The sequence below is a fragment of the Aotus nancymaae genome, unplaced genomic scaffold, assembly GCF_030222135.1.
Source record: "Aotus nancymaae isolate 86718 unplaced genomic scaffold, 86718_ANA_hifiasm-v0.15.2.pri h1tg000030l, whole genome shotgun sequence".
In the NCBI taxonomy this organism is placed as follows: domain Eukaryota; kingdom Metazoa; phylum Chordata; class Mammalia; order Primates; family Aotidae; genus Aotus; species Aotus nancymaae.
In genome coordinates this window covers 3532749-3557361 of record NW_026988443.1, presented here as the reverse complement: position 1 = coordinate 3557361, position 24613 = coordinate 3532749, and the positions used below count along the sequence as shown (strand labels likewise).

The following is a 24613-nucleotide window of genomic DNA, read 5'->3' as shown; positions in this document are numbered from 1 at the left end:
CCTGAGCGACAGAGCGAGACTGTGTCTAAAAAAAAAAAAAAAAAAAAAAAAATCCAACGGACATTCTAAAAGTAAAAATACAACATGGAAATTAAGAACTCCATAGGCTTAATAGCAGACCAGAAATAAGAGAAGAAAGCAATAGTGAACTGGAATACAGGGCAACAGAAAATATCTAAACTGAATGAGAGAGAAAAATTAACAACAACAACAACAACAATAGAACGGAGGATAAGAGATGGTGAAGAGCTCTCTTCTCAAATCTCTGAAGGAAGTGTAAAAACATGAGAAGAATATTTAAAAAGATAATGGCTGAAATCTTCCCAAAGCTGACGAAAGAGTTTAGTATACAAATTCAAGAAAGTCAGTGCTATGGTTTAAATGTTTGTCCCCTTCAAAACTCATGTTGAAATTTAACTGCCATTGTAACAAGATTAAGCAGTGGGACTTTTAAGAGGTCAGTAGGCCATGAAGTTACAAGCTGCTCTTAGGTTTCTGAAGATTCTGCCCTCATAGCTGAGACTGATGTCCTTATAAAAGATTGAGTTCAGGCCCCCTTCTCTTTCTTTGCCCTTCTGCCATGTGAAGATGCAGCAAGAAGGTTCTGTCAGAAGCTGCCACCTTGACATTGGACTTTTCAGCCTCCAGAATTGTGAACCGATACATTTCTGCTCATTTAAAATTAACCAGTGTGGTATTTTGTTACAGCAACAGAAAACAAACTAACATTGTCAGCAAATCTCAGGTTGAACAAACAAGTAAAATCACACCAAACTGCATGATTGTCTGTCAGACATGTCTGTTAACAAAGTCAAAGAGGCAAAGCATAGTGGTTATTGGAGAATGTTGGAAATTAAATCAGGGTTGAACTAGATAGTTTCTGTAAGGCTGGTTGCATCGCTGGGAGCTTGTGCACACCCGCCCTTCCCTTGCCGGGAGCTCGGATGCTCCCCTCTCCCTCACGGAGAGCTCGGACACACCCCCTCCCTCGCAGAGTGCTCGGACACACCCCCTTCCCTCATGGAGAGCTCGGACGCTCCCCCTCCGTCGCGGGGAGCTCAGACGCACCCCCTTCCCTCGCGGGAGCCCACGGACACACCTCCCTCCCTCGCGGGGAGCTCGGACGCACCCCCTTCCCTCGCAGGGAGCTCGGACACGCCCCCTCCCCTCGCTGGGAGTTCGGACACACCTCCTTCCCTTGCTGGGAACTTGGACACACCGCTCCCCCACCCGGGGAGCCCGGGAAAAAAAGCCCCGCCAGGACCTACCTGATAGCATTTTGTCCAATCCAGGCCCCACTCCCTGGCATTTTGTCCTATCTGGGCCCCACTTCCTGCCTACCATTTTGTCCTATCTGGGCCCCACTCACTGCCTACCATTTTGTTCTATCTGGGCCCCACTCCCTCGCATTTTGTTCTATCCGGGCCCCACTCCCCGCCATTTTGCCCCACTAACCTTGGGCACAACCAATCAAACTCCTTCACTCCCTATAAAACCCCACATCTAAGAGGAGTCCACATGACTTCTCCAGCCTCTCCTGTTGGACCGCAGAAACTCACCTGGGAGCCTAAATAAATTCCTTCGCATTGGATTATTTTCATGCTGGCCTCAGTTTCTCCATCTTACACTCGGCGAGAACAGACCTTACATATGGTGCCGAAACCCAGGAGGGGTTGTAAGACCCCTCCTGGGGGGAACTGAAACCTCCACACAAAGCCGGACTGGGGAGCCACCGTTTCACCACAAGGTAAGACTTCTGTTGCCCACCAACTCGGGATCCCTGCAGCGTCAGGGATTCCTGTTGGGGGTCCGGGACTTGAGTCCAGGACTCCGGCCGTGGGTCCGGGACTCCGGCTGCCTGCCATTGAGTCTGGGACTCCGGCTTAGGACCTGAGTGTGAGAGGAGACGTCCCTACACTCTTGTCCTCTCCCCGTGAGGGGTTTTTTAGGGTCAGGAATTTGAGGGAGACGTCCCCACTTTCCTGAACCCTCACCAGCAACTGAGGTGTGGGTATTCAGAAGCCCCGTTCAAGCAGCCCTGCCTCACAGCAGAGCGAAACCCCCCGGCTTATACCAAATTCTCTATTTTAAACTAGCCCATTGGCATAAAAGGCTCCCGTTAACTTAAGAAACTGTATTTTCGGTTTCTTTTTCTGTTTCTCTCTCTTTTTTTTCTCTCTTTTCTTCTCTCTCTCCCTCTCAAAATAGCGGCTGTACCGCGCCCTTAAGATGGCGGCCGCTTCCTGCTCTTAGCTCTCTCTTTCTCTCCCATCTAAGATGGCGGCTGTACCTTGCCCTTAAGATGGTGGCCACTTTACACTTTTAATTCTATCCTTCTCTCTCTCTCTTTCTAATTCCGATGTGAGTGAGTGAGTGAGTTTATGTGTAGTCCCACGGCCTAACAGCTATGGGGCTTGTGTGGGCCTCAACCCGCAGTTCCACGGGGACGTGGCCGGGAAGGCATCAGACTGGTCTCCCATCTGGGGGGCACCCACCCTTTGTCCGTCAGTCTTGTATGTGGTACTGTTGTTGTTATAACCCTCTAATTTACCCATGTGGCAGACAGCCCTAGCCCTGTCTCTTTTTGTTTTCTTCCTGACGATAATCATTGTAACCGTGCAGGCTTTCTGGTATCTTCATTCCCGACCCACCCTCTGTTCCTCTTGCACCACCGCCCAGGTGCTCCCAGCCAAAGAAACCTCCTCTTCGCCCTCAGCCCCTCCACCCTCCTTCTCTTCCTTTTCTGACCCTGATGCGTCTGAGGAACTCTCCTCTCCACTGGCCCAACACAATAATCCTCCGCCTTATGATAGACCTCAACCCCCTTCAGCTCCTCCACCTCCTAATTCCAACCCGGCCTCTCCTGTTAGTGCACACATCCGCTCGGGCTGTGCTCCTAATGATGAAAACTCCCTCCTTTGCCCCCTCTGCGAGGTGGTCGGAGTAAAGAGCACTGTCCGAGTGCACATTCCCTTCTCCCTCTCCAATCTATCCACCCTCACCCCAAATGAGCGGGACCGGGTTTTTACAGCAGCCCGAGCTCTTGTAGCAGCCCCGAGGCTGGCAGCCCACTGAATATCCGGTGGGGGAGGTCCATCAAAACCCTTCCAAAAGGCTCCAAGGGCCCGGTCCAGGACCCGTTTCAGATGTGGTTGAGAGGGACATTGGGCCCGGGAGTGCCCCTGTCCTAGTCCACCTCCTGGACCTTGCCCAAACTGCAAGCAGACTGGACACTGGAAGGTTGATTGCCCGTCCCGGACCAAAGGGCCACTCCCTGCACCTCTATGTGGGGAGCAGGCCAGTCTGCAGGAGGGAGTCCCTTCACCTGAATCTCTTGGCTTTCTGAATGACTGATGCAGCCCGGACTCGAGGACCCCCATCACCCTTGCCGAGCCCAGGGTAATGCTGCAGGTAGCGTGTAAGTCCATTTCCTTCTTAGTGAACATGGGGGATACCTACTTTGTATTACCTTCCTACTCAGGGCCTAGCATACCTTCCCAGGTCTCAGTCCTTCTTTGCCATTCCTCTACACTCTGAGTCTTACTTTCTCTTTAAAAATCCTTCAGTCAGCCTTCATCCCACTTCTCTACTCAACTCGGCTACTTTGTTTCCTCTTCCATCCCATTCCTGTCCTAAACAAATAGATACATTTGTTACACCTCAGGAGGGCCTGTCTAACCTTCCTCTCTCTACCCCAGACCTCACATTTTCACCTCCAAGAGAATACTTTTGGTGTAATGGGACCCTAACCAAGGTTATAAGTGCCTCTCTCCCCTTCCGCTGTGTGCCCGTTACTCTAGTCTCGGGGTTGGAGGTATACGATCAAGCTGAGCTCCTATCTCTCCTTACGCTTCCCTCTGCTCCCTGAAACAAACGAGCAGTCTGTCTTCCTCCCAATAGTTGTTGGTCTCTCTCTAGCATCCTCTCTAGCAGCAGCCTGACTCAGGAGCGGTGCCCTAGGGTACAGTGTCACTTCAGCCGCCCAACTGGAAGACAAGCTCCGTGTGGCCAGAAGCATCAGCTGCCTCTCTGGCCTCCCTCCAGTGACAAATCACGTCACTGGCCCAGGTTCCTACAAGCTTGTATGTGAGAAATTGGACGAGTGGCTGTTAACCAAATGCTGCTTCATCCCTTCGTCTGATTCTCAGCCGAGGCATCAGCCAAATGACCAGTCCCCCTTACTCTGCCCCTATTCGGCAGGAAGTAGTCAGAAAGAGCGGCGCCCTCTACCTATCATCAAAAGGTCGGAACATGAGGCTGGTTGCGTCGCCGGGAGCTCGCGCACACCCCTACTTCCCTCGCCAGGAGCTCGGACGCTCCCCCCTCCCTTGTGGAGAGCTCTGACACACCCCCTTCCCTTGCGGAGAGGTTGGACACACCCTCCTCCCTCGCGGGGAGTTCGGACACTCCCCCCTCCCTCGCGGGGAGCTCAGACGCACCCCCTTCCCTCGCGGGACCTTGCGCACACAACTCCCTCCCTCGCGGGGAGCTCGGATACACCCCCTCCCCTCGCCGGGAGCTCGGACACACCTCCTTCCCTTGCCGGGAGCTTGGACACACCCCCATCCCGGGAGCCTGGGGAAAAAAATCCCCGCCAGGACCTACCTGATAGCATTTTGTCCAATCCAGGCCCTACTCCCCGCCATTTTGTCCTATCTGGGCCCCACTTCCTGCCTACCATTTTGTCCTATCTGGGCCCCACTCCCTGGCATTTTGTTCCATCTGGGCCCCACTTGCCTCCATTTTGCCCCACTCACCTTGGGCACAACCAATCAAACTCCTTCACTCCCTATAAAATCCCACGTCTAAGAGGAGTCCGTGCGACTTCTCTGGCCCCTCCTGTCGGACCGCAGAACCTCACCCGGGAGCCTGAATAAATTCCTTCGCACTGGATTATTTTCGTGCTGGCCTCAGTTTCTTCATCTTACACTCGGCAAGAACAGACCTTACAGTTTCTGAGAATCCTACTGAATTGCAATTTTATATTGGGAGATGATGGGTGACCTAAAGCTATGAAACAAAGACTGTGTCAGTTGGTAATCTCTTCACAGGCTTTTATCCTGCTTACTTTGTCTATTATCATTATTTCTATTCAGAATTTTCCAGGAGGTCCTAGACAGCATATTAGGGAAGAAATGAAATAAAAGGTATAACGATTGGAAAGGAAGAAGTAAAAACTGACATCTGCATCTGTGATTACAGACAGTGGATGCAGAAAATCCAAAAGATTCCATAAACAATTATAATTAATAAGTGAATGTGGCAGGTTTGTTGAACAGGAGGTCAATATTGTATTGTCATACACTAACAACAAAAAATTAGAAACAAAATTTTAAGAACATCATTTACAATAATATACATACAAAGATCAAATACCTAGGAACATATCTAAAGAAAAGGTATGTAAAAGTGTGCCACTGAAAACGGTCAAAGCTCTTAAAAAACTTAAGAAGATCAGATGCTTGTAGATGTGTGGTCTTATTTCTGAGTTCTGCATTCTGTTCCATTGGTCTATGTGTCTGTTTTTGTACCAGTAACCAATGAGGAAAGGATTCTCTATTTAATAAATAGTGCTGGCAGAACTGGCTAGCCATATGCAGAAAACAGAAACTGGACCCCTTCCTTACATTTTATACAAAAATTATTTAATAACTCCAGATGAATTAAAGACTTAAATGTAAAACCCAAAACTATAAAAACTCTAGAAGAAAATCTAGGCAATACCATTCAGGACATAGGCATGGGCAAAGATTTCATGAAGAAAATGACAAAAACAATAGTAATAAAAGCAAATCTTGATAAATGGAATCTAATTAAACTAAAGAGCTTCTGCACAGCAAAATAAACTATCATCAGAATGAAAAAATTTTGTAATCTATCCATCTGATAAAGGTCTAATATCTAGAGTCTACAAGGAATTTTAAAAAATTTACAAGAAAAAACAACCCCATTGAAAAGTGGGCAAGGGACACGAACAGGCACTTCTCAAAAGAAGACATTATGTCACCAACAAACGTATGACAAAGAGCTCAACATCACTGATCATTAGAGAAATGCAAATCGAAACCACAATGTGATACCATCTCATGCCAGTCAGAATGACAATTATTATTAAAAAGTCAAGAAACAACAGATGCTCGTGAGGTTGTGGAGAAAAAGGAATGCTTTTACACTGTTGGTGGGAGTTTAATTAGTTCAACCATTGTGGAAGACAGAGTGGTGATTCCTCAAAGATCTAGAAGCAGAAACACCATTTGATCCAGCAATCCCTTACTGGGCATATATCCAAAGGAACAAAATGATTTATATATATTCATTGCAGCACTAGTCACAATAGCAAAGACATGAAATCAACCCAAATGCCCATCAATGATAGGCTGGATAAAGAAAATGTAGTACATGTACACTATGGAATACTATGCAGCCATAAAAAGGAACAAGATCATGTCTTCTGCAGGGGCACAGATGGAACTAGAAGGCGTTATCCTCAGCAAACTAACGCAGGATCAGAAAACCAAACACTGCATGTTCTCACTTATAAGTGGGACCTGAACGATGACAACACATGGACACGTGGGGGCAAATTATAATACACACTGGGGCCTGTTGTGGGTGGGAGTGAGGGGAGGGAGGGCATCAGGAAGAATAGCTAATGGATCCTGGGCTTAATACCTGGGTAATGCGTTGATCTGTGTAGAAAACCACCATGGCACGTTTACCTATGTAACAAACCTGTACATCCTGCACATGTACCCTGGAACTTAAAATAAAAGCTGGAAAAAAAAATTTATTTAAGAAGACTTAAATAAATGAAGCTAGTCATGAACGAGAAGACCTAATAATATCAGATTGCCAGTTCTCCCCAACTTCATTTACAGATTCAATGCGATCATAATAAAAATGCCCCAGGAGTTTTATTTATTTACCTACTTATTGGTAGAAAATGACAAACTGACTTTAAATTTTACATGGATATTTGAAGGACCTACAAGAGCCAATCCAATTCTAAAGAACAACAAAGCTGGAAGACCAGATACCAAGATTATCTAAGATCAAGTAATTCTTGAAACAACGTATGAGGCAGCCACTGGAAATTTTATCCCAGGCTCAAAGTACCCATTCAGGGGGCTCAAACATGAGCTTGGCTGGTCCAGCCCACCTGGCTTTACTCTGCAACCTACCCTGGAAGCAGAGCACAAGACCAGGACCCCTGAGAGTTTCACGGCCCAGCTTGGCACCTGAGATACCTGAATAATTCTTGAATTACAAAGGTCAATCACCCTACTGCCACTACTGAAGCTGACGCTCATCTGCAAGTGGCACCTCCTAGCGGAGAAATCAACCTGCACCACCCATCACAATATCTATCGATACAACTGCATAGTGCCTTGGAAGGAAACAAGATTTACATGACTTCTGCTGCCACCATCACCCACCCAGCTAGGCAGGAAGCCTTGAGCCCACTCACCCACCCAGTACATTACTACTATTACTGGCATTTGAGAAAGCCACCATACTAAGAGTACTTATAACCAAGGCTAACATACAATGTCCATGTCACTGAATGCACCTTGAAGCAAAGCCAAATGACCCTATTCAACACACATCATAGATACATTTTTTTTTTTCCAGGTGCTGTTAAAATAGATAAATTCTTAAGGGAAAAAAAAAGTTCTGCATCAACAAAAGTAAACTTAAAAAAGAAGAAGAAGCAACTGTTATCCCAGATGCAAGTGAATCAGCACAGCAATACTGGAAATACGAGAAAAAAAAAAAAAGGTGCTATGACACCTCCAAAGAAACACAGCAATTCTCTAGCAATGGATCCTAACTAAAAAAAAAATTCAAAATGCCAGGTAAAGAATTCAGGGCTGGGCACGGTGGCTCACGCCTGTAATCCCAGCACTTTGGGAGGCTGAGGCGGGTGGATCACGAGGTCAACATGGTGAAACCCCGTCTCTACTAAAAATACAAAAAATTAGCTGGGCATGGTGGAACATGCCTGTAATGCCAACTACTCAGGAGGCTGAGGCAGGAGAATTGCCTGAACCCAGGAGGCGGAGGTTGCGGTGAGCCGAGATCGAGCCATTGCACTCCAGCCTGGGTAACGAGCGAAACTCCGTCTCAAAAAAAAAAAAAAAAAAAAAAAAATTCAGAACACTGATTTAAAGAAGCTGTCAGGGGCCGGATGCAGTGGCTCACACCTGTAATCCTAGCACTTTAGGAGACTGAGGTAGGCAGATCACTTGAGGCCAGGAGTTCAAGACCTGCCTATGGTGAAATCCAATCTCTACTAAAAAAATTAAAAAATTAGCCAGGCATGGTAACGCACACTTGTATTCTCAGCTACTCAGGAGGCTGAGGCATGAGAATTATCTGAACCCATGAGGTGGAGGCTGCAGTGAGCTCAGATCGTGCCACTGCCTTCCAGCCTGGGTGACAAGGTAAAACTGTCTCAAAAAAAAAAAAAAAAAAAGAAGAAGAAGCTGCCAAGGGTAGGGCACAGTGGCTCATGCTTGTAATCCCAATACTTCAGGAAGCCAAGGTAGGAAGAAGGAGGATCACTTAAGGCCAGGAGTTCAAGACTAGCCTGGGAAACATAGTAAGACCCTCCACCTCTATAAAAAATAAAAAAATAAGCTAGGTGTGGTGGTGTGTGCCTGAATTTGTAACTATGTAGGACAGTGAGGCAGGGGGACTGCTTGAGCTTACAGTAAGCTATGATTGCATCACTGCACTCCAGACAAGGCAACAGAGCAAGACCCTGTTTCAAAATAAAATAAAATGAAGTTAAAAGTAAAAGAAAAAAAAGTTCAGCTGGGCGCGGTCGGCTCATGCCTATAATCCCAGCACTTTGGAAGGCCGAGGTGGGTAGATCACGAGGTCAAGAGGTAGAGACCATTCTGGTCAACATGGTGAAACCCCGTCTCTACTAAAAATACAAAAATTAGCTGGGCATGGTGGTGCACGCCTGTAGTCCCAGCTACTTGGGAGGCTGAGGCAGGAGAATTGCTTGAACCCAGGAGGTGAAGGTTCTGGTGAGCCGAGATCACACCATTGCACTCCAGACTGGGTAACAAGAGCGAAACTCTGTCTCAAAAAGAAAAGGAAAGAAAAGGAAAGAAAAGAAAAGAAAAGAAAAGAAAAGAAGTTCAACCATATACAAGAAAAATCTGAACACTAGTACAAATAAGTCAGAAAGTCAATTCAGGATATAAATGAGATATTTACCAAAGAGATAGATATTTTAAAAAGAAAACCAAACAGAATTTCTGGAAATAAAAAGTTCATTGAAGGAATTATAAAATTCATTTGAAAACTTCAACAACAGACTAGACCAGGCAGAAGAAAGTACCTCAGAATTTTAAGTTAGGTCTTTTGAATTAATCCAGTCAGACAAAAAGTAAAAAGAATTTAAAAAAATGAGAAGAGCTTTTGAGAAGAAGGACATTACATAAGACCTCAGAAACTACGAATCATAGGTATTCCCAGGGGAGAAAAAAAGCAAAAAATTCAGAAAACCTATTTGAGAAAATAATTCAGGAAACGTTCCCTAGTCTAGCAAGTGATCTAGACATCCAGACACAAAAGGCTCAACAAACTCCAGCCAAATTCATTGCAAGAAGAATCTCACCATAGCATCTAGTCATCAGGCTGTCTAAGGTCAATGTGAAGGAAAAATCCCTAAATACAATAAAAGTGTCTAGTCACTTACACAGGCAAGAAACGACATCAAACTAACAGTGGAATTCTCAGCAGAAACTTTAGAAGCCAGAAGAGACTGAGATTCTATTTTCAAAGTGCTTAAAGAAAATGGTCAAACTCTAATTTTGTATCCTGCTAGTGTAAGCTTCACAAATGAAGGAAAAATAGTGTTTCCCAGACAAGCAAATGAGGGAATTCATCACCACTAGAGTGGTCCTATGAGAAATGCTTAAGGAAGTTCTAAACATGGGAACAAAAGGTTGATATTCTTTCATAAAAACACATGAAACTCACAAGTTTTATAAAACAATTATACAAAAAAGGAAAAGAAATTAATCAAAGTGCAACATGACAGAACTCCAGAAAATCACAAAGTGGGAACAAAAAACAAAGAATCTACAAAGCTGGCCAGTTGTGGCTCACACTTGTAATGCCGGCACTTTGGAAGGCCGAGGCAGGCAGATCACCTGAGGTCAGGAGTTCAAGACCAGCCTGGCCAACATGGCAAAATCCTGTCTCTACTACATATACAAAAATTAGCTAGGTGTGGTGGCATGCACCTGTAATCCCAGCTACTTGGGAGGCTGAGGCATGGGAATTGCTTGAACTTGAGAGGTAGAGTTTGAAGTGAGCCAAGATTGTGCTGCTGCACTCCAGCCTGGGTGTCAGAGCAAGACTCTTGCTCAATAAATAAAGAATCTACAAAGCAATTAGATAGCAATTAACATTATGACTGGAACAAACCTCAGGCATCAGTATGAAGCTTGAATGCATCACTTCAAAGATATAAATTGGTTCAATGGACTAAACAACAACAACGATATGCTGCTTACAAGAAATCTGCCTTACTGTTAAAGACATATAGACTTAAGGTAAAGTGGTGAGGGGTGGAATTTTCCATGTAAAAGTAAACCAAAAGCAAGCAGGAGTAGCTATACTTATATTAGATAAAACAGACTTTAAATCAACAATAGTTTTTTTAAAAAAAGGTCAGTATATAATGACACAGCTATCAACTGAACAAGAAGAAATAATAATCCTAGGTATATAATATACAGGCACCCAAAACTGGAGCACTGGATTAATAAAACAAACACTATTAGACCTAAGAAAAGAGACAGATAGCAATACAATAATAACGTGGGACTTCAACACCCCACTGAGAGCACTAATAGATCACGGAGACAGACAGAAAGTCAACAATGAAACACTGAACTTAAAACCAAATGGACCTAACAGACATTTACAGAACATTCTACCCAACAACCACAAAAGACACATTCTTCTCATTAGCACATGGGACATTCTCCAAGACCGACCAAACATTAGGCCATAAAACAAGTCTCAATAAAATTAAAAAAATATCAAAATCATATCCAGTATCTTCACACAACAGAATAAAATTAAAAATCAATTTGAAGAGGAACTCTCAAAAATATACAAGTACATGTGAATGAAACATGCTCCTGGACAACTTTTGGGTCAATGACAAAATTAAGAGGGAAATTAGGCCAGGTGCAGTAGCTCACTCTTGTAATCCCAGCACTTTGTGAGGCCGAGGTGAGCGGATCACCTGAGGTCAGGAGTGTGATACCAGCCTGGTCAACATGGTAAAACTCCATCTCTACTAAAAATACAAAAATTAGCCAGGTGCAGTGGTGGACTGTAACACCAGCTACTCGGAGGCTGAGGCAGGAGAATCGCTTGAACCCGGGAGGCAGAGGTTGCAGTGAGCCAAGATCATGCCACTGCATTCCAGCCCAAGTGACCGAGCAAGGCTCCATCTCAGGGGGCAAAAAAAAGAAGAGGGAAATTAAATTTTTTGAGGCTGGGCATGGTAGCTCATGCTTATGTCTATTAATTATTCCACACTCTATGTTTACAGGCACACACTCCATACTGTTTTCTATAGAGGTAGTACTACTTTACACTTCTCCCAAAACTATATAAGCACTCTCTTTTCTCTAAATCCTCACCAACATCTGTTATTTTTCTGACTTTCTAAAAATAGCCGTTTTGACTGGTGTAATATGATATCTCATTGTGGATTTTTCATTTCTCTGATGATTAGTGATGTTGAGCATTTTTCTCATATGCTTCCTGACCATTTGTATGTCTTCTTTTGCAAAATGTCTTTCATGTACTTTGCCTACTTTCTAATGGGGCTATTTTTTGTTTTTTGCTGTTGTTGTTGAGTTTTTTCAGTTCCTTGTAGATTCTGGATACTGGTCTCCTGGATATGTAATCTGCAAACATTTTTGCTCATTCTGCAAGTTGTCTGTTTACTCTGTTGATTATTTCTTTTGCTGTTCAAAAGTTTTTTAGTTTAATTAAGTCTTATTTGTCTACTTTTGGTTTTCTTGCATTTGTTTTTGAGGTCTTAGTCATGAATTCTTTGTCTAGGGCAATGTCCAGAAGAATATTTTTCTAGATTTTCTTCTAGTGTGTTTTAGCTTTAGATTTTACATTTAAATCTTCAATCTCTCTTGAGTTGATTTTTTTTTTTTTTTTTTTTGAGACAGAGTCTCAGTGCAATGCCCAGGCTGGAGTGCAATTGGGTGATCTCAGCTCACTGCAACTTCCACCTCCTGGGTTCAAGTGATTTTCCTATTATAGGCATGTGCCACCACGTCCAGATAATTTCCATGTTTTTAGTAGAGAAGGGGTTTCACCATATTGGTCAGGCTGGTGTCAAACTCCTGACCTCAAGTGATCTGCCCACCTCGGCCTCCCAAAGTGCTGGGATTACAGGTGTGAGCCACCCCACCTGGTCTCTTGAGTTGGTTTTTATAAAATAAGAGAGAGTGGTTCAGTTTCATTCTTTCTGCATATGGCTATTCAATTTTCTCAGCACCATTTATTGAATCGGTTTTCCTTTCCCAGTGTACATTTTGGTCTACTTTGTCAAAGATCGGTTGGCTGTAGATTTTTATTTCCAGTTTCTGCATTCTGTCCTATTCATCTATGTGTCTATTTTTATACCAGTACCATGCTTTTTTGATTAATATAGCTTTGTATCCCAATGTTAGAGGGAAGTGTTTGGGTCACAGGGGCAGATCCCTGATAAATGGTTTGGTGCCTTCCCCAAGGTAATGAGTTCATGTGACAGCTGGTTGTTAAAAGGTGCCTGGCTCTCTTTCCTTTCTCTCTTGATCCCTCTCTCGCCGTGTGACATGCCTGCTCTCCCTTTGTCTTCCATCATGATTGTAAACTTCTTAAGGCCTCACCAGAAGCAGATGCTGGCACTGTGCCTCTCATACAGCCTGCAGAACTCTGAGCCAAAAACCTCTTTTCTTTATAAATTACCCAGCCTCAAGTACTCCTTTACAGTACAACAAAATGAAATAACAACATCTACATGTTTCATGAATAACTGTTAAATCTGTATTAATTTTCTCTTCTTTTAAACCAATTTTTCAGGTGACTTCTATGAGAATAATCAGAAACTACTATGTACCAAGGTTATTTCTGTTTGATGTAACTTCCTCTAATAAATACTATATTCTTTAAGAATAAACTAATTGAGAATGCTATGTATTATGAGAAACTTTGTAAGGACTGATTATAATATGAATCCTTCTTTGCTTAAGATAATTTTCAAGAAAAAATCTTGCTAGATATAAATTGAACATATATGATACATGGCTACTTAAACACATGAACATTTAGCCTGTTTAGAAACACCCAAGTATGAAAAATTAAATACATGGAACATTTGTGTCTTTCTTGGCAAAGGTAGGCTAAAAGCAGAATAAAACTGTAGTAATATAATCCAACTAATTCCTCAACCCAACAAATACCCAAGAAAGGAAAAGGGCAATTCAGAAAATACTAACAACATGCAGAAAAACAGAGGCAGCATTCTTTTAAAGAAACAATTCTCATACTTTATAGGTAAGTGACTGAAACCATAAATGTTCCTCATCTAACACAGGTTAATCTCACCTGCTTTTTAAACTCCCGGCTATTATTTAGTCTCTTTAACTGCCAGTTAAGACTCCACAAATACAAAGACAACTGTTCACAGACCAGTGCTTCTGGGCCTATTCCAGAAAGCTCGATACACTGGAGGTTTCTGCCTGTTTCGAAGCTGGTGGCCCAAACTTACTTTTCTTCTTGGCAGTAACTCCAAGTTCCGCCTTATTATTATTATTATTATTCTGTCTCTCGTGCTTGAATTAGGAATGCTTTATTTTTAACATTAAAAATAACTCCCACACTGTATTACTTGAAGTTTCTAAAACAACTGTTTTGTTTTATACTCTAATTTTAAATTTATTTCTTAATGAGAAACTTTTCATTACTAAGCTCCATTTGAACTTTGCGCTATGAAAACTTAACACAGACTCTTTTGTAGAAATTATTTTTTGGTTTGGTTGAGGTCATAAACACCAATTCAGGACACCTAATAATTATTCTACTAAGGGCTAGAGAATGGTTGTTGCTTACTTAAGGGTATCTCGTGAGGTAAGAGCCACCTAGAGTCCATACCTGTGCCTCTAGTAAAGACTACACCCAGAGTCATCTCCAAGAGACAAGTATTTATTCTAATTATTCATCTGGAATGCTCTTCCTAATATCTTAACTAAGCAAATCTGCTTAATTATATTATCATTTAGAAGATGTTCTGTGATTACAAAAACCACACAAATAAATATTATCATGAAAAACTGTAGTTCTCACACAGTTCACAAACTGAACAATTCCTTGAGTATTTGTGGGTTATTTAAAAATAGCTAGTATAATCAAAGATATTGTTAGAAATATTCTAATGGATATATGTATAAACATTAAGCAATGTATAATTATGCAAAAGTTTCGCTTGACACTGAATTCCTCTGAGTGTATTATTATAAGTTCTAAAATACATCGTCTAAATCTTAACGGCAATTTTCAAAATGTTTTATCTAATAAACTCACTTCATCCTCTACCTTCTGTTATATCACAGACAAGAACAAAAAGACATAGGCTCAGCTGCTTGAGACCACAGCACAAAGGAAGTGTAAGAATAAAAGGGAAATTCAGGAGCATCTAGATCTAGGTCTTAACTTTTATAGACCTCAGTTCTTGACTGTCATTGTCATCTACACCAGTGATTTCCACCCTTGATAGGTACTCCCTCACCTAGAACATTTTTTTAAAATTCAAATTTCTATAAATGGTAGTCTGAACATATGTTTATCTCTATAATTCCTGTATTAAATGACAAATTGTATTAAAATGACAAGAAATAAAAAATACATAAACCCACAAGAACAAAAATAATGAGAAAGAAGACAACAGCTGATAAGAGATGCTGACAAAATTTTGGAAAACAAAAACTATATGGACAAAAGGTAACAAACACTTAACAGGCCAGAGAAAGCAGAAACCTCAATGTCTGTGGGGCTAGAGGTAGAGAACAATCAGTTGATGTTAAGCCATAAAAGTCTACAAAAGCTAAGGAATTCAAGGTAGCCCCGAAAGCACGGGTGAAGAGTGGGACAAAGGGCAAAAGTTTTCCGGATTCTCCTAAGGCAGAGTAAAAACAAAAATAAAAATAAAGCCAGGTGCGTTGGTTCATGCCTGTAATCCCAGCACTTTGGGAGGCTGAGGCGAGTGGATCACCTGAGGTCAACATGGTGAAACCCTGTCTCTACTAAAAATGCAAACATTATCCGGGCGTGGTGGTGTACGTCTATAGTCCCAGCTACTGGGGAGGCTGAGGCACGAGAATTGCTTGAACCTGGGAAGTGGAGGTTGCAGTGAGCCGAGATTGCGCCATTGCATCCCAGCCAGGGTGACAGAGCAAGACTCCATCTCAAAAGATAAAATAAAATAAAAATAATAAAAGTAAAAATAAAGCAAAAGTTTTAATGTCTGGATAAAAAACAATTAGAATTCACTACCGCTACTCCTCCTCCACGTAGTAAAAACACTGCCCCTCTCCAACCCAACAGAAGATACGAGCTTCGCTCTCTGGACAAAATGAACCAGTGAGGTTCCAGGCACGGGGGAGCAGGGGTGAAGCACTGTACTGGCCACAGGAGGATTCTGTGAAAGCTGACTCTGATGCTACTGCTGTAAAATGCACAGTGTTCAGCAACTGAAGGAAAAACAGGAAAGATGTTTGGGTGCGTCTGTTCAACTGGGTCCACCATAAATTACAGTTCTTTAATCATAGTCATCCAAATCCTTTCTGGAAAGAGCTATGGAAATGGTAGAAAAATCTAATACATCTCTTTTACTATGAAAGAAATTGTCATTTTCCTACTACTCCTGTTTGTTAAAGCAAGTTTTGGCCAACTATGTAACAGCATGGTAGATGAACTGAGACCCCATACAGTTTTGGGGCAAGAAATTAAAACATTTTATTTTATGTACTGATTTTTTTCTCTCTCTCTCTCTTTTTTGCCAAGATGGCTGACTAGAATTTGTGTACTTACTTATTTTTTTGAGATAGAGTTTTGCTCTGTCGCCCAGGCTGGAATACAGTGGCATAATCTTTGTTCACTGCAACCTCTGACTTTTGGGCTCAAGTGATTCTCCTGCCTCAGCCTCTGGAGTACCTGGGACTAAAAGTGCCCGCCACCACACCTGGATAATTTTTGCATTTTTAGTAGAGATGGGGTTTCACCATGTTGGCTAGGCTGGTCTCAAACTCCTGACCTCAAGTTACCTGCCTGCATCAATGTCCCAAAGTGCTGGGAATAAAGGTGTGAGCCACGGTGCCCAGCCAGTTAAAAGATTTTAAGTGGGTACACGAAAGGAATGTCCACATTTGATTAATTTCAGTAATAGAACCCTCCTTATGTCACCACCGCCACAATAATTTTTTAAAAAGAAATAATTTAAATTATTTAATTGTTTACCTATAAAAGAAAATGTGTGAAAAAATTATTACACATCGTGCTATTCCAGAGTACAAAGGTCTGCCCTTGCAGTACTTGAACAGCATGGATTTTCTAATGTTGTAGAAACTTTTTTGTGTTATAAATTATTTAAAAACTTAACTGTTTGGGTCAGAAAGAAATAAGATAACACCAGAACCCATACATAATGTACACCATCATTATATATCTAGAGAAAGTTACTGTGATGGTGAATATTGAGTGTCAACCTGATTGGATTGAAGGATGCAAAGTATTGTTCTGGTGTGTGACTGTGAGGATACTGTCAAAGGAGTTTAACAATTGAGTCAGTGGACTGGGAGAGGAAGACCTACCCTCAATATGGGTGGGTACCATCTACTCAGCTTCCAGCATGACTGAGTAAAACAGACTAAAGAAGGTGGAAGGATGAGACTTGAGTCTTCTGGCCTTCAGCTTTCTCCCGTGCTGGATGCTTTTTGCCCTCGAATATTACACTCCAAGTTCTTCAACTTTTGGACTCTTGAACATACACCAGTGGTTTTCCAGGGGCTCTTGGGGCTTTAGCCACAGACTGAAGGTTACACTGTCGGCTTCCCTATTTTTGAGGTTTTGGGACTCGGACTGGCTTCCTTGCTCCTCAGCCCGCAGGTGGCCTATTGTGGGACTTGACCATATGATCGTGTGAGTCAATACTTCTTAAACTCCTCTTCATATACACATCTATCCTATTAGTCTTGTCCCTCTAGAGAAACCTAATATAGTTACTGTAGCCTCAAAGCATTCTTATTATTATTCCAGTTAAAACTATGTGCTATTTGTAAAAGACAATCCTCTTGATGAAATATATTGAAATATTAAAGTATTACTTACTGGACGCATTTAACAGTGGAGTAATGTGTGCCACTGCTCCAAGGACTACCCAATGCCTTCCCCTCCATATCCAACCTTCTTCTGTCACTCACTCCTAGCCACTAAGCTTGAGAACGCCAGAACAAGGTCACCAACCTTCTCTCTCAGCCACATCAGAACGTTCCAACTTGGCCTCCTTAGGCTGTCCTTCTGCCACCTTCACGGCCACAGCTCGGCAAATGGCCCCAAGTTTTCTGTCCAGAGAACGAACCCCTGCCTCTCTGGTATACCTGTCATCAAAGAAATATATTTTATTTTTGGCCATACACCACCTAAAAAAAATAGACAGAAGTAATGTTATTAACATTTTTGCTAAAGAAACAGCATATATTTAAATGTTCATTACCCTTTCTTGAGTACTAACTTCTCCACAGTTAAAACTCCTCATTATTGTTCTTTCTTCAACACTTAGATGGATTTTCAGCTACTACTATTTCCTTTATACAGATTATCTTGAATTATAACCCTATGCTTAAAAATGAACCCTAGTTCTAAGTTCAATTTACATTACCAAAGTAAATTTGGCAGCATATAAACAACCATTTACTCCTTGGTAATTTGTTGAAGAGTCTTCTTAAACAAAATTTGTCAATTTAGGAAAATTCTAGATCAATTTATGGTACTTGAAATATTGCTGAAAGAATCAGAGAAATTGTGCTCTTTGTGGAACTAAAACAAAAACAACTCTAAGACAGAAATCTGGTTTTCACTAGGCACTTTGCTAATCACCTTTCTTCAGTGTATTTTCACTGTGAAGATTTCTGAAGGAAGAAGGTGGCTAACTGATGAAAGCACTGTGACTCTGTGAAAAAGACTCTACGTGTGGTTAAGCAGAGATGCTTTAAAAACATGCACATTAGAATCAAACTCCATTAAGTCATTCCACAGGCCATCATATAGTATAACCATTTTTGGCCACTCAGCTTTGAATGGATCTGGACAGACAGGATCAGGTGGAGAATGCAGTTTCATCTGAAGAATTGGATCTGACTGAGCCATACATTTGATTAAGTCAGACATACACCGTAGACTTTAGGAAAGCAGATTTTAAAAGTTCTGAGAAAAAGACAGATAAAAAACTCTAAGCTAAACACTCTAAAACTCATTTCAGTCAAAGGTATAGAAAGATATAAAGTTTATATTATGCAACTACATATAATTTCAATAGGAAGAAAACAGGGAGGCATCTCAAAAACTTCTACATTTCAGCTTTAAAAAATTCAACTGTATAAATACAAAATGGGATGTGCCAAGCTTAGTGAAATTCAATGAAAAAGGGAAGAGAATCATCTTCAAAAAGCTAAGAATCTAGAGATAGAGTCATAAAACAACATAGTCAGATAAGAAAACCATGGTCTTCCTATACCAGGAACTGCTTAGACTCTATCTGAAACACTGTGTTCAATTCTGGGTGTTTAAATTTAAAAGGCACATTGACATACAGGATTCTTTCAGAAGAAGACTAATCAGGAAGGTAAGAATTCTTGAAACTACATCAACAGGAATGGTACAGAGGATAGGAATGGTTAGCTTGAAGAAGACAACATTTAGTGTGAAGAACTGATAGTATTCTATTTTAATGTCAGAAGGGCTGTACAAGAAGGAATTACACTTAGATTCCAGGTGTTCCTATAAAGGCAGAAAAGAAGAAAATTATACAAAGTGAATAGAAAGATAGCTTTGTAACAATTATCACTTGAGCTCAGGAGTTCCAGACCAGCCTGGCCAAATGGTGAGACCCCATCTCTACTAAAAAAATTAAACTTTTTTTTTTGAGATGGAGTCTTGCTCTGTCACCTGGGTTGTAGTGCAGTGACACGATCTTGGCTTACTGCAACTTCCACCTCCCTGGTTCAAGTGATTCTCGTGCCTCAGCTTCCTGAGTAGCTGGGATTACAGGCGCACGCCACCACGCCCAGCTCGTGCCTGTGGTCCCAGCTACTCAGGGGCTGAGGTGGGAAGACTGCTTGAGCCTGGGAGGCGGAGGTTTCAGTAAGCCAAGATCATGCCACTGCACTCCAGCCTGAGCAACAGTGTGAAAACCTGTCTTTAAAAAAAAAAAAAAAAGAATATCTTTGTAACAATTAGAATTTCTCACGAAGAGGTAGTTATTAGCTAGCATTAAGGATACTGGGACTGGAAGTATTCAAGTAGGTGAGTTATAGTTGGAGATAAGAAAGACTAGAACATTAGGGTCTAGGAGTGTGACATATCTCAAAAGATGAAAAACTCAAATACTGATACTCTATATCCTAAGTTTGGTAAATGGAGTAGTAGATATTTGTGTTGTTTTTAAAAACAATATCAAAACTAACAAAACTGCTCAGAGATTTCCTTATGTCCACAGCTTTAAAGATCTGATATTCTAAGTTAACAAGTATATATAAAAAAGAAATAGTTCTCCAGGCAACAATTGGGAAATGCAAATAATGATCCCTCTTCAGAATCATTATTATTCAGATAAGCTCTGGATTTTTCTCCATCCCTCATATTTTACAGACGGGGCAGCTATCAAAAAGGTTAAATGACTTATTGAATGTTACCCAAAGGCATCATGGGTGTTATCTGGAATAATGACATTGTTGGAAGACTCAGGCATATAAATCACCTAATTTATTTCTCCTGGTATTATCCACACAGCAAATCACAAAACAAACTAAGAAAAGGAACCCTCAGGTAAGACGTAGTCTTACTGTTTTGTATATAAATCCAAGTAGACCCATAAGAAGGCATAGATCAAAAGGCAGTATGGCCAAACGCTAAGTAAAGTTCGAAACAGAGGGATACGTCACATCTCTTAAAAACAGTAGGTACTAGAAAAGGACCGCATGAGGAGAGCCTGGCAGCCTGACACCACTTGCTGGATGATGCAATGGATCTGTAATACCGAGCCAGGAAAACTGTAAGAGGCTGTGGTGGATATAAATTCTTAACTGAGTATATTTTCCATTCAAACAGGGAATCTATAAATTAGACTAAGCAATGCTCTATTCAGGTAAGTTACTCACTGCTTGCTACAGGCTTAAGCATTTGGTACTAAACTTGGGAAGGTACCTTCTCTATTGTTCCACTGTTAGTTCTGAAGATCAAAATTCCAAGGACTTTAAAAATCTCTCAGCCAAAGAGAAGAAAAGAAAACAGAGTAACTTATATCAGATATCTGAAAGTAGCATATCACCTCTTAAGATAATTCAACAACATTCAAGATCCTGGGCATAAAAAGTATCTCTATATTTGCCATGTATTTTGGTTTTTAAATTATCAAATTAACCCCTTATACTGCTATTGTGACAAAGCATAAAATTCCTATAAATTGTTACAGCTTTAGCTGTAACTATTCCAAATGGTTTCTCTGTAAACTTCTGCCTAGTATAGAGAACGGTGTAAATCAATAGTTATATGATGCCTGCTGGAAGTTGGTGAAGAAAGAGAAATAGATGCTATGGGATGCCAGTAATATAATCTCCTTTTCAGGAGATTGTGAAATACCTCAAAAGATGAAAAACTCAAATATTGATACTCTCTGTCCTAGGTTTGGTAACTCACTAAATACCCAAAATGTGCCTGGAGTTAATGAAGCCTCAGGATGGCTAACTAACCTGGTGATGATGTCAAGAGTGGTGACCTGAGGGATCTGAATCTGTTGAGGAGTCAGCCCATGTTGTTCCAGCTGCTTTGGGATCAAGTGCCTATGGGCAATCTCTATCTTCTCCTCCTGTGTATACCCTGGAAAAGAAGAGATCTTGTTTCACAATTATTCACATGGCTCCCATCATGCCATGCTTTTTTTTTTGAGACAGAGTCTTGCTCTGTCACCCAGGCTGGAGTGCAGTGGCAAAATCTCAGCTCACTGCAACTTACACCTGGTGGGTTCAAGCGATTCTCCTGCCTCAGCCTCCCAAGTAGCTGGGATGACAGGCATACACAACCATGCCTGGCTGATTTTTGTACTTTCAGTAAGACGGGGTTTTGCCATGTTGGCCAGGCTGGTCTCAAACTCCTGGTCTCAAGTGATCCACCAGCCTTAGACTCCCAAAAGTGCTGAGATTACAGGCATGAGCCACTGAGCCCGGCCAATGCTATGCTTTTGTAATGACTCAAATGTAGATTAAATAGATCTCAGTTTAGAACAAATTTAAGTATTATTTCAAATGAGACTATAATTACAATAAATAAATTTATTCTGGCCAGGCACATTGGCTCAAGCCTGTAATCCTAGCACTTTGGTAGATCACTTGAGCTTAGGAATTTGAGACCAGTGTGGGCAACATGGCAAAACCCTGTCTCTACTAAAAATGCAAAAAATTGGCTGGATGTGGTTGTGCACACCTATAGTCCTAGTTACTCTGGAGGCTGAGGCACAAGAATAGCTTCAGTGGGGAGGTGGAGGTTGCACTGAGCTGAGATCATGCCACTGCACTCCAGCCTGGGCAACAGAGCCTCTGTCTCAAAGAAAAAAAAAAAAAAAGAAAAAAGGAAGAAAAAGAAATTTAATCTAAATCTAAATCAGTAATTGTTAACATTTCCAACTTTTTCACAAACAAAACAAGCACTAAGCACAGTGTGTGAAAGTCTTCTTATTAAATGATGTATCTCCCAAAGAAGAGGAAAAAACCTCAAACCTTACGAGACAATTATCTCTTTGTCCTCAAACCCTCTGAGATTTCAAATAGAAAAATAAATGCATCTTTTTAGTATAATTTGATCTATACTTGAAACACACACACACACCCTTCAATTAAATAAGCAGTGAGTTTAAAAGGGAAGGGCTCTAAAGATACTGTTTCCAGAACTATGACTATAAAATAAATTGTAGCAAAAAGAGAAAACCTAAGATGTCCCTATAAAAGGTTTTTCCCTCCACATGATGGTATATATATGTGTGTGTATATGTATTTGTATATGTGTATATATATGTATTTATATATATAGCATATTTAAAAGACTTTATGTTCTTATATAATAGCCTGAATAAGTACAGATTTTCTTCATCTTTAAATCCTATAAGACAAAATTCCATCTAATGTCCCTTTCCATTTAACAAGCAAAAATCAAAAATATGAATTGATAAGGCACCTTTTGAATGGAAAGAGGAGGTTAGTAAACACCAGGAAAGCTAGAAGATTGGACAGCTGAATCTGCCAGCGGAAGAAGGTGGCATTATATGTTCTCCTCTGCAGCAGCTGTCCTGATTCTTTCACTTTACTTTAGTATATCTAAAGGATTTTCTGCGATAACTTGGAGTTTCCAGGGAATTTAGTCTCATTACCTATTTACTTTAGACTTTAAGTATTCACAATTAACTTTTTACTCTACCATATTTCAAAACTAAATATAGGAACCTGCAGTGCTTGCAGATAATTAAGAAATCCAATTATAATTCACTTAGTTGCAAAAATGTATTTCAGATTAACATGAAAAATATGTTTAGATTACATTTAGAGTCTTAAAGAGATTTAGGGCTGGGTATGGTGGCTCATTCCTGTAATTCCAGCACTTTGGGAGGCCAAGGCAGGTGAATCACCAAAGGTCAGGAGTTCGAGACCAGCCTGGCCAACATGGCGAAACCCCGTCTCTACTAAAAATGCAAAAATTAGCCAGGTGTGATGGTGTGCACCAAGTGAGTCCCAGCTACTCAGGAGGCTAAGGCACGAGAATCAGTTGAACCCAGAAGGCACAGAGGTTGCAGTGAGCCAAGACTGTGCTACTGCACTCCAGCCTGGGTGACAGAGTGAGACTCCATCTCAAAAAAAATAAAAAAAAGACATTTAGCCTGGATATGTGCAAATAAGAAAAGGTATTTAGGTTGGACACCATGGCGCACGTTTGTAATCCCAGCACTTTTGGAGGCCAAGGCAGGCAGATCACTTGAGGCCAGGAGTTCAAGACCACTTTGGCCAACATGGTGAAATCCTGTTTCTACTAAAAAGTACAAAAATTAGCTGGGCGTGGTCACAGGTGCCTGTAATCTCAGCTACTTGGGAGGCTGACACACGAGAATCCCTCGAACCTGGGAGGGAAAAGTTGCAGTCAGCCAAGATCGTACCACTGTACTCCAGCCTGGGCAACAGAGCTAGACTCTGTCTCTAAATAAATAAATAAATAAAGACATTTAGATTTTACTCTACATTTAAAAAACCCCCCACAGATATTTGATCTCTTCCAGGGAAAAACAATTCTGCGCAATTAAAATAAAGTGAAAATGCTGTAGTTTAAAATCTAGTGTTAGTAACTGAAGGAATACATTTCACACATTCCAGTAACTGAAGAAGACATTAAAAAAATGTAACTATTTGATAGATTCAAGAGGAATTTAAAAGGTGTGCATTTTAATATAAAAGTGAAGCTAGATTTTATGAGAAAGTTCAGTTATTCTTTTTTTTTTTTTTTGAGTCTTGCTCCGTCACCCAGGCTGGAGAGCAGTGATGTGATCTCAGCTCACTGCAACCTCTGCCTCCCAGGTAAAAGGGATTCTCCTGCCTCAGCCTCCTGAGTAGCTGGGACTACAGGTGCACACCACCATGACTGGCTAATTTTTGTATTTTTAGTAGAGATGGGGTTTCCCCATGTTGGCCAGGCTGGTCTCGAACTCCTGACCTCAAGTGATCTGCCCGCCTCGGGATTACAAGCGTGAGCCACCACACCCGGCCTGTAATTTTAGAAATTACTTTAAAAAAGAATGTCTTATTTGTCATAAAATTATCATTCTTTAATGCTAAATTAATTGTGAAATTGTTGTTGTCAACGTTCGTTATTTTGCTCTTCCAGATTCTGAAGCTACATAGAAGTTGATTTATATACATTCCTCAGAACTTCTGCAGATTGTATGTTGGCAAAGGAACTTCCTTAGTCAACGCTCCACAGCATGACTAATTTTAAAGGGTTATGGTCAGAAAGGGAAGATATATCAAATAATGATTTCACTGAAGATTCAAGTACCTGGAACCTGAATGATCTCCATTCTGTCCAACAAGGCAGCTGGAATGGTGGCAGTGGTGTTGGCGGTAGCTATAAAAAGAACTTGAGAAAGGTCAAAGGCCACATTTAGATAATGATCGGTGAAGTTATGGTTTTGTTCAGGATCCAACACCTAGGGGAGAACAAAAAACATTTAAAATAATTTAGTAGTTCCAACAGAAGGCTGCAT

At 41.3% G+C, this 24613-nt stretch overlaps 1 protein-coding gene across 2 annotated transcripts in view; it reads right to left on the bottom strand.

Annotated features, from left to right (window-relative positions):
* The window catches only part of LOC105706659 (lon protease homolog 2, peroxisomal), a 136093-nt gene that overhangs the window by 40223 nt on the left and 71257 nt on the right, over positions 1–24613 (bottom strand). For both annotated transcript variants that reach the window (XM_064383000.1, XM_064383001.1), the window contains 3 exons: positions 24406–24556; positions 21066–21192; positions 17563–17696 (listed from right to left, as the gene is read on the bottom strand). In XM_064383000.1, the coding sequence (XP_064239070.1) occupies positions 17563–17696; positions 21066–21192; positions 24406–24556 (412 nt within the window). The remainder of the gene's footprint in view (positions 1–17562; positions 17697–21065; positions 21193–24405; positions 24557–24613) is intronic.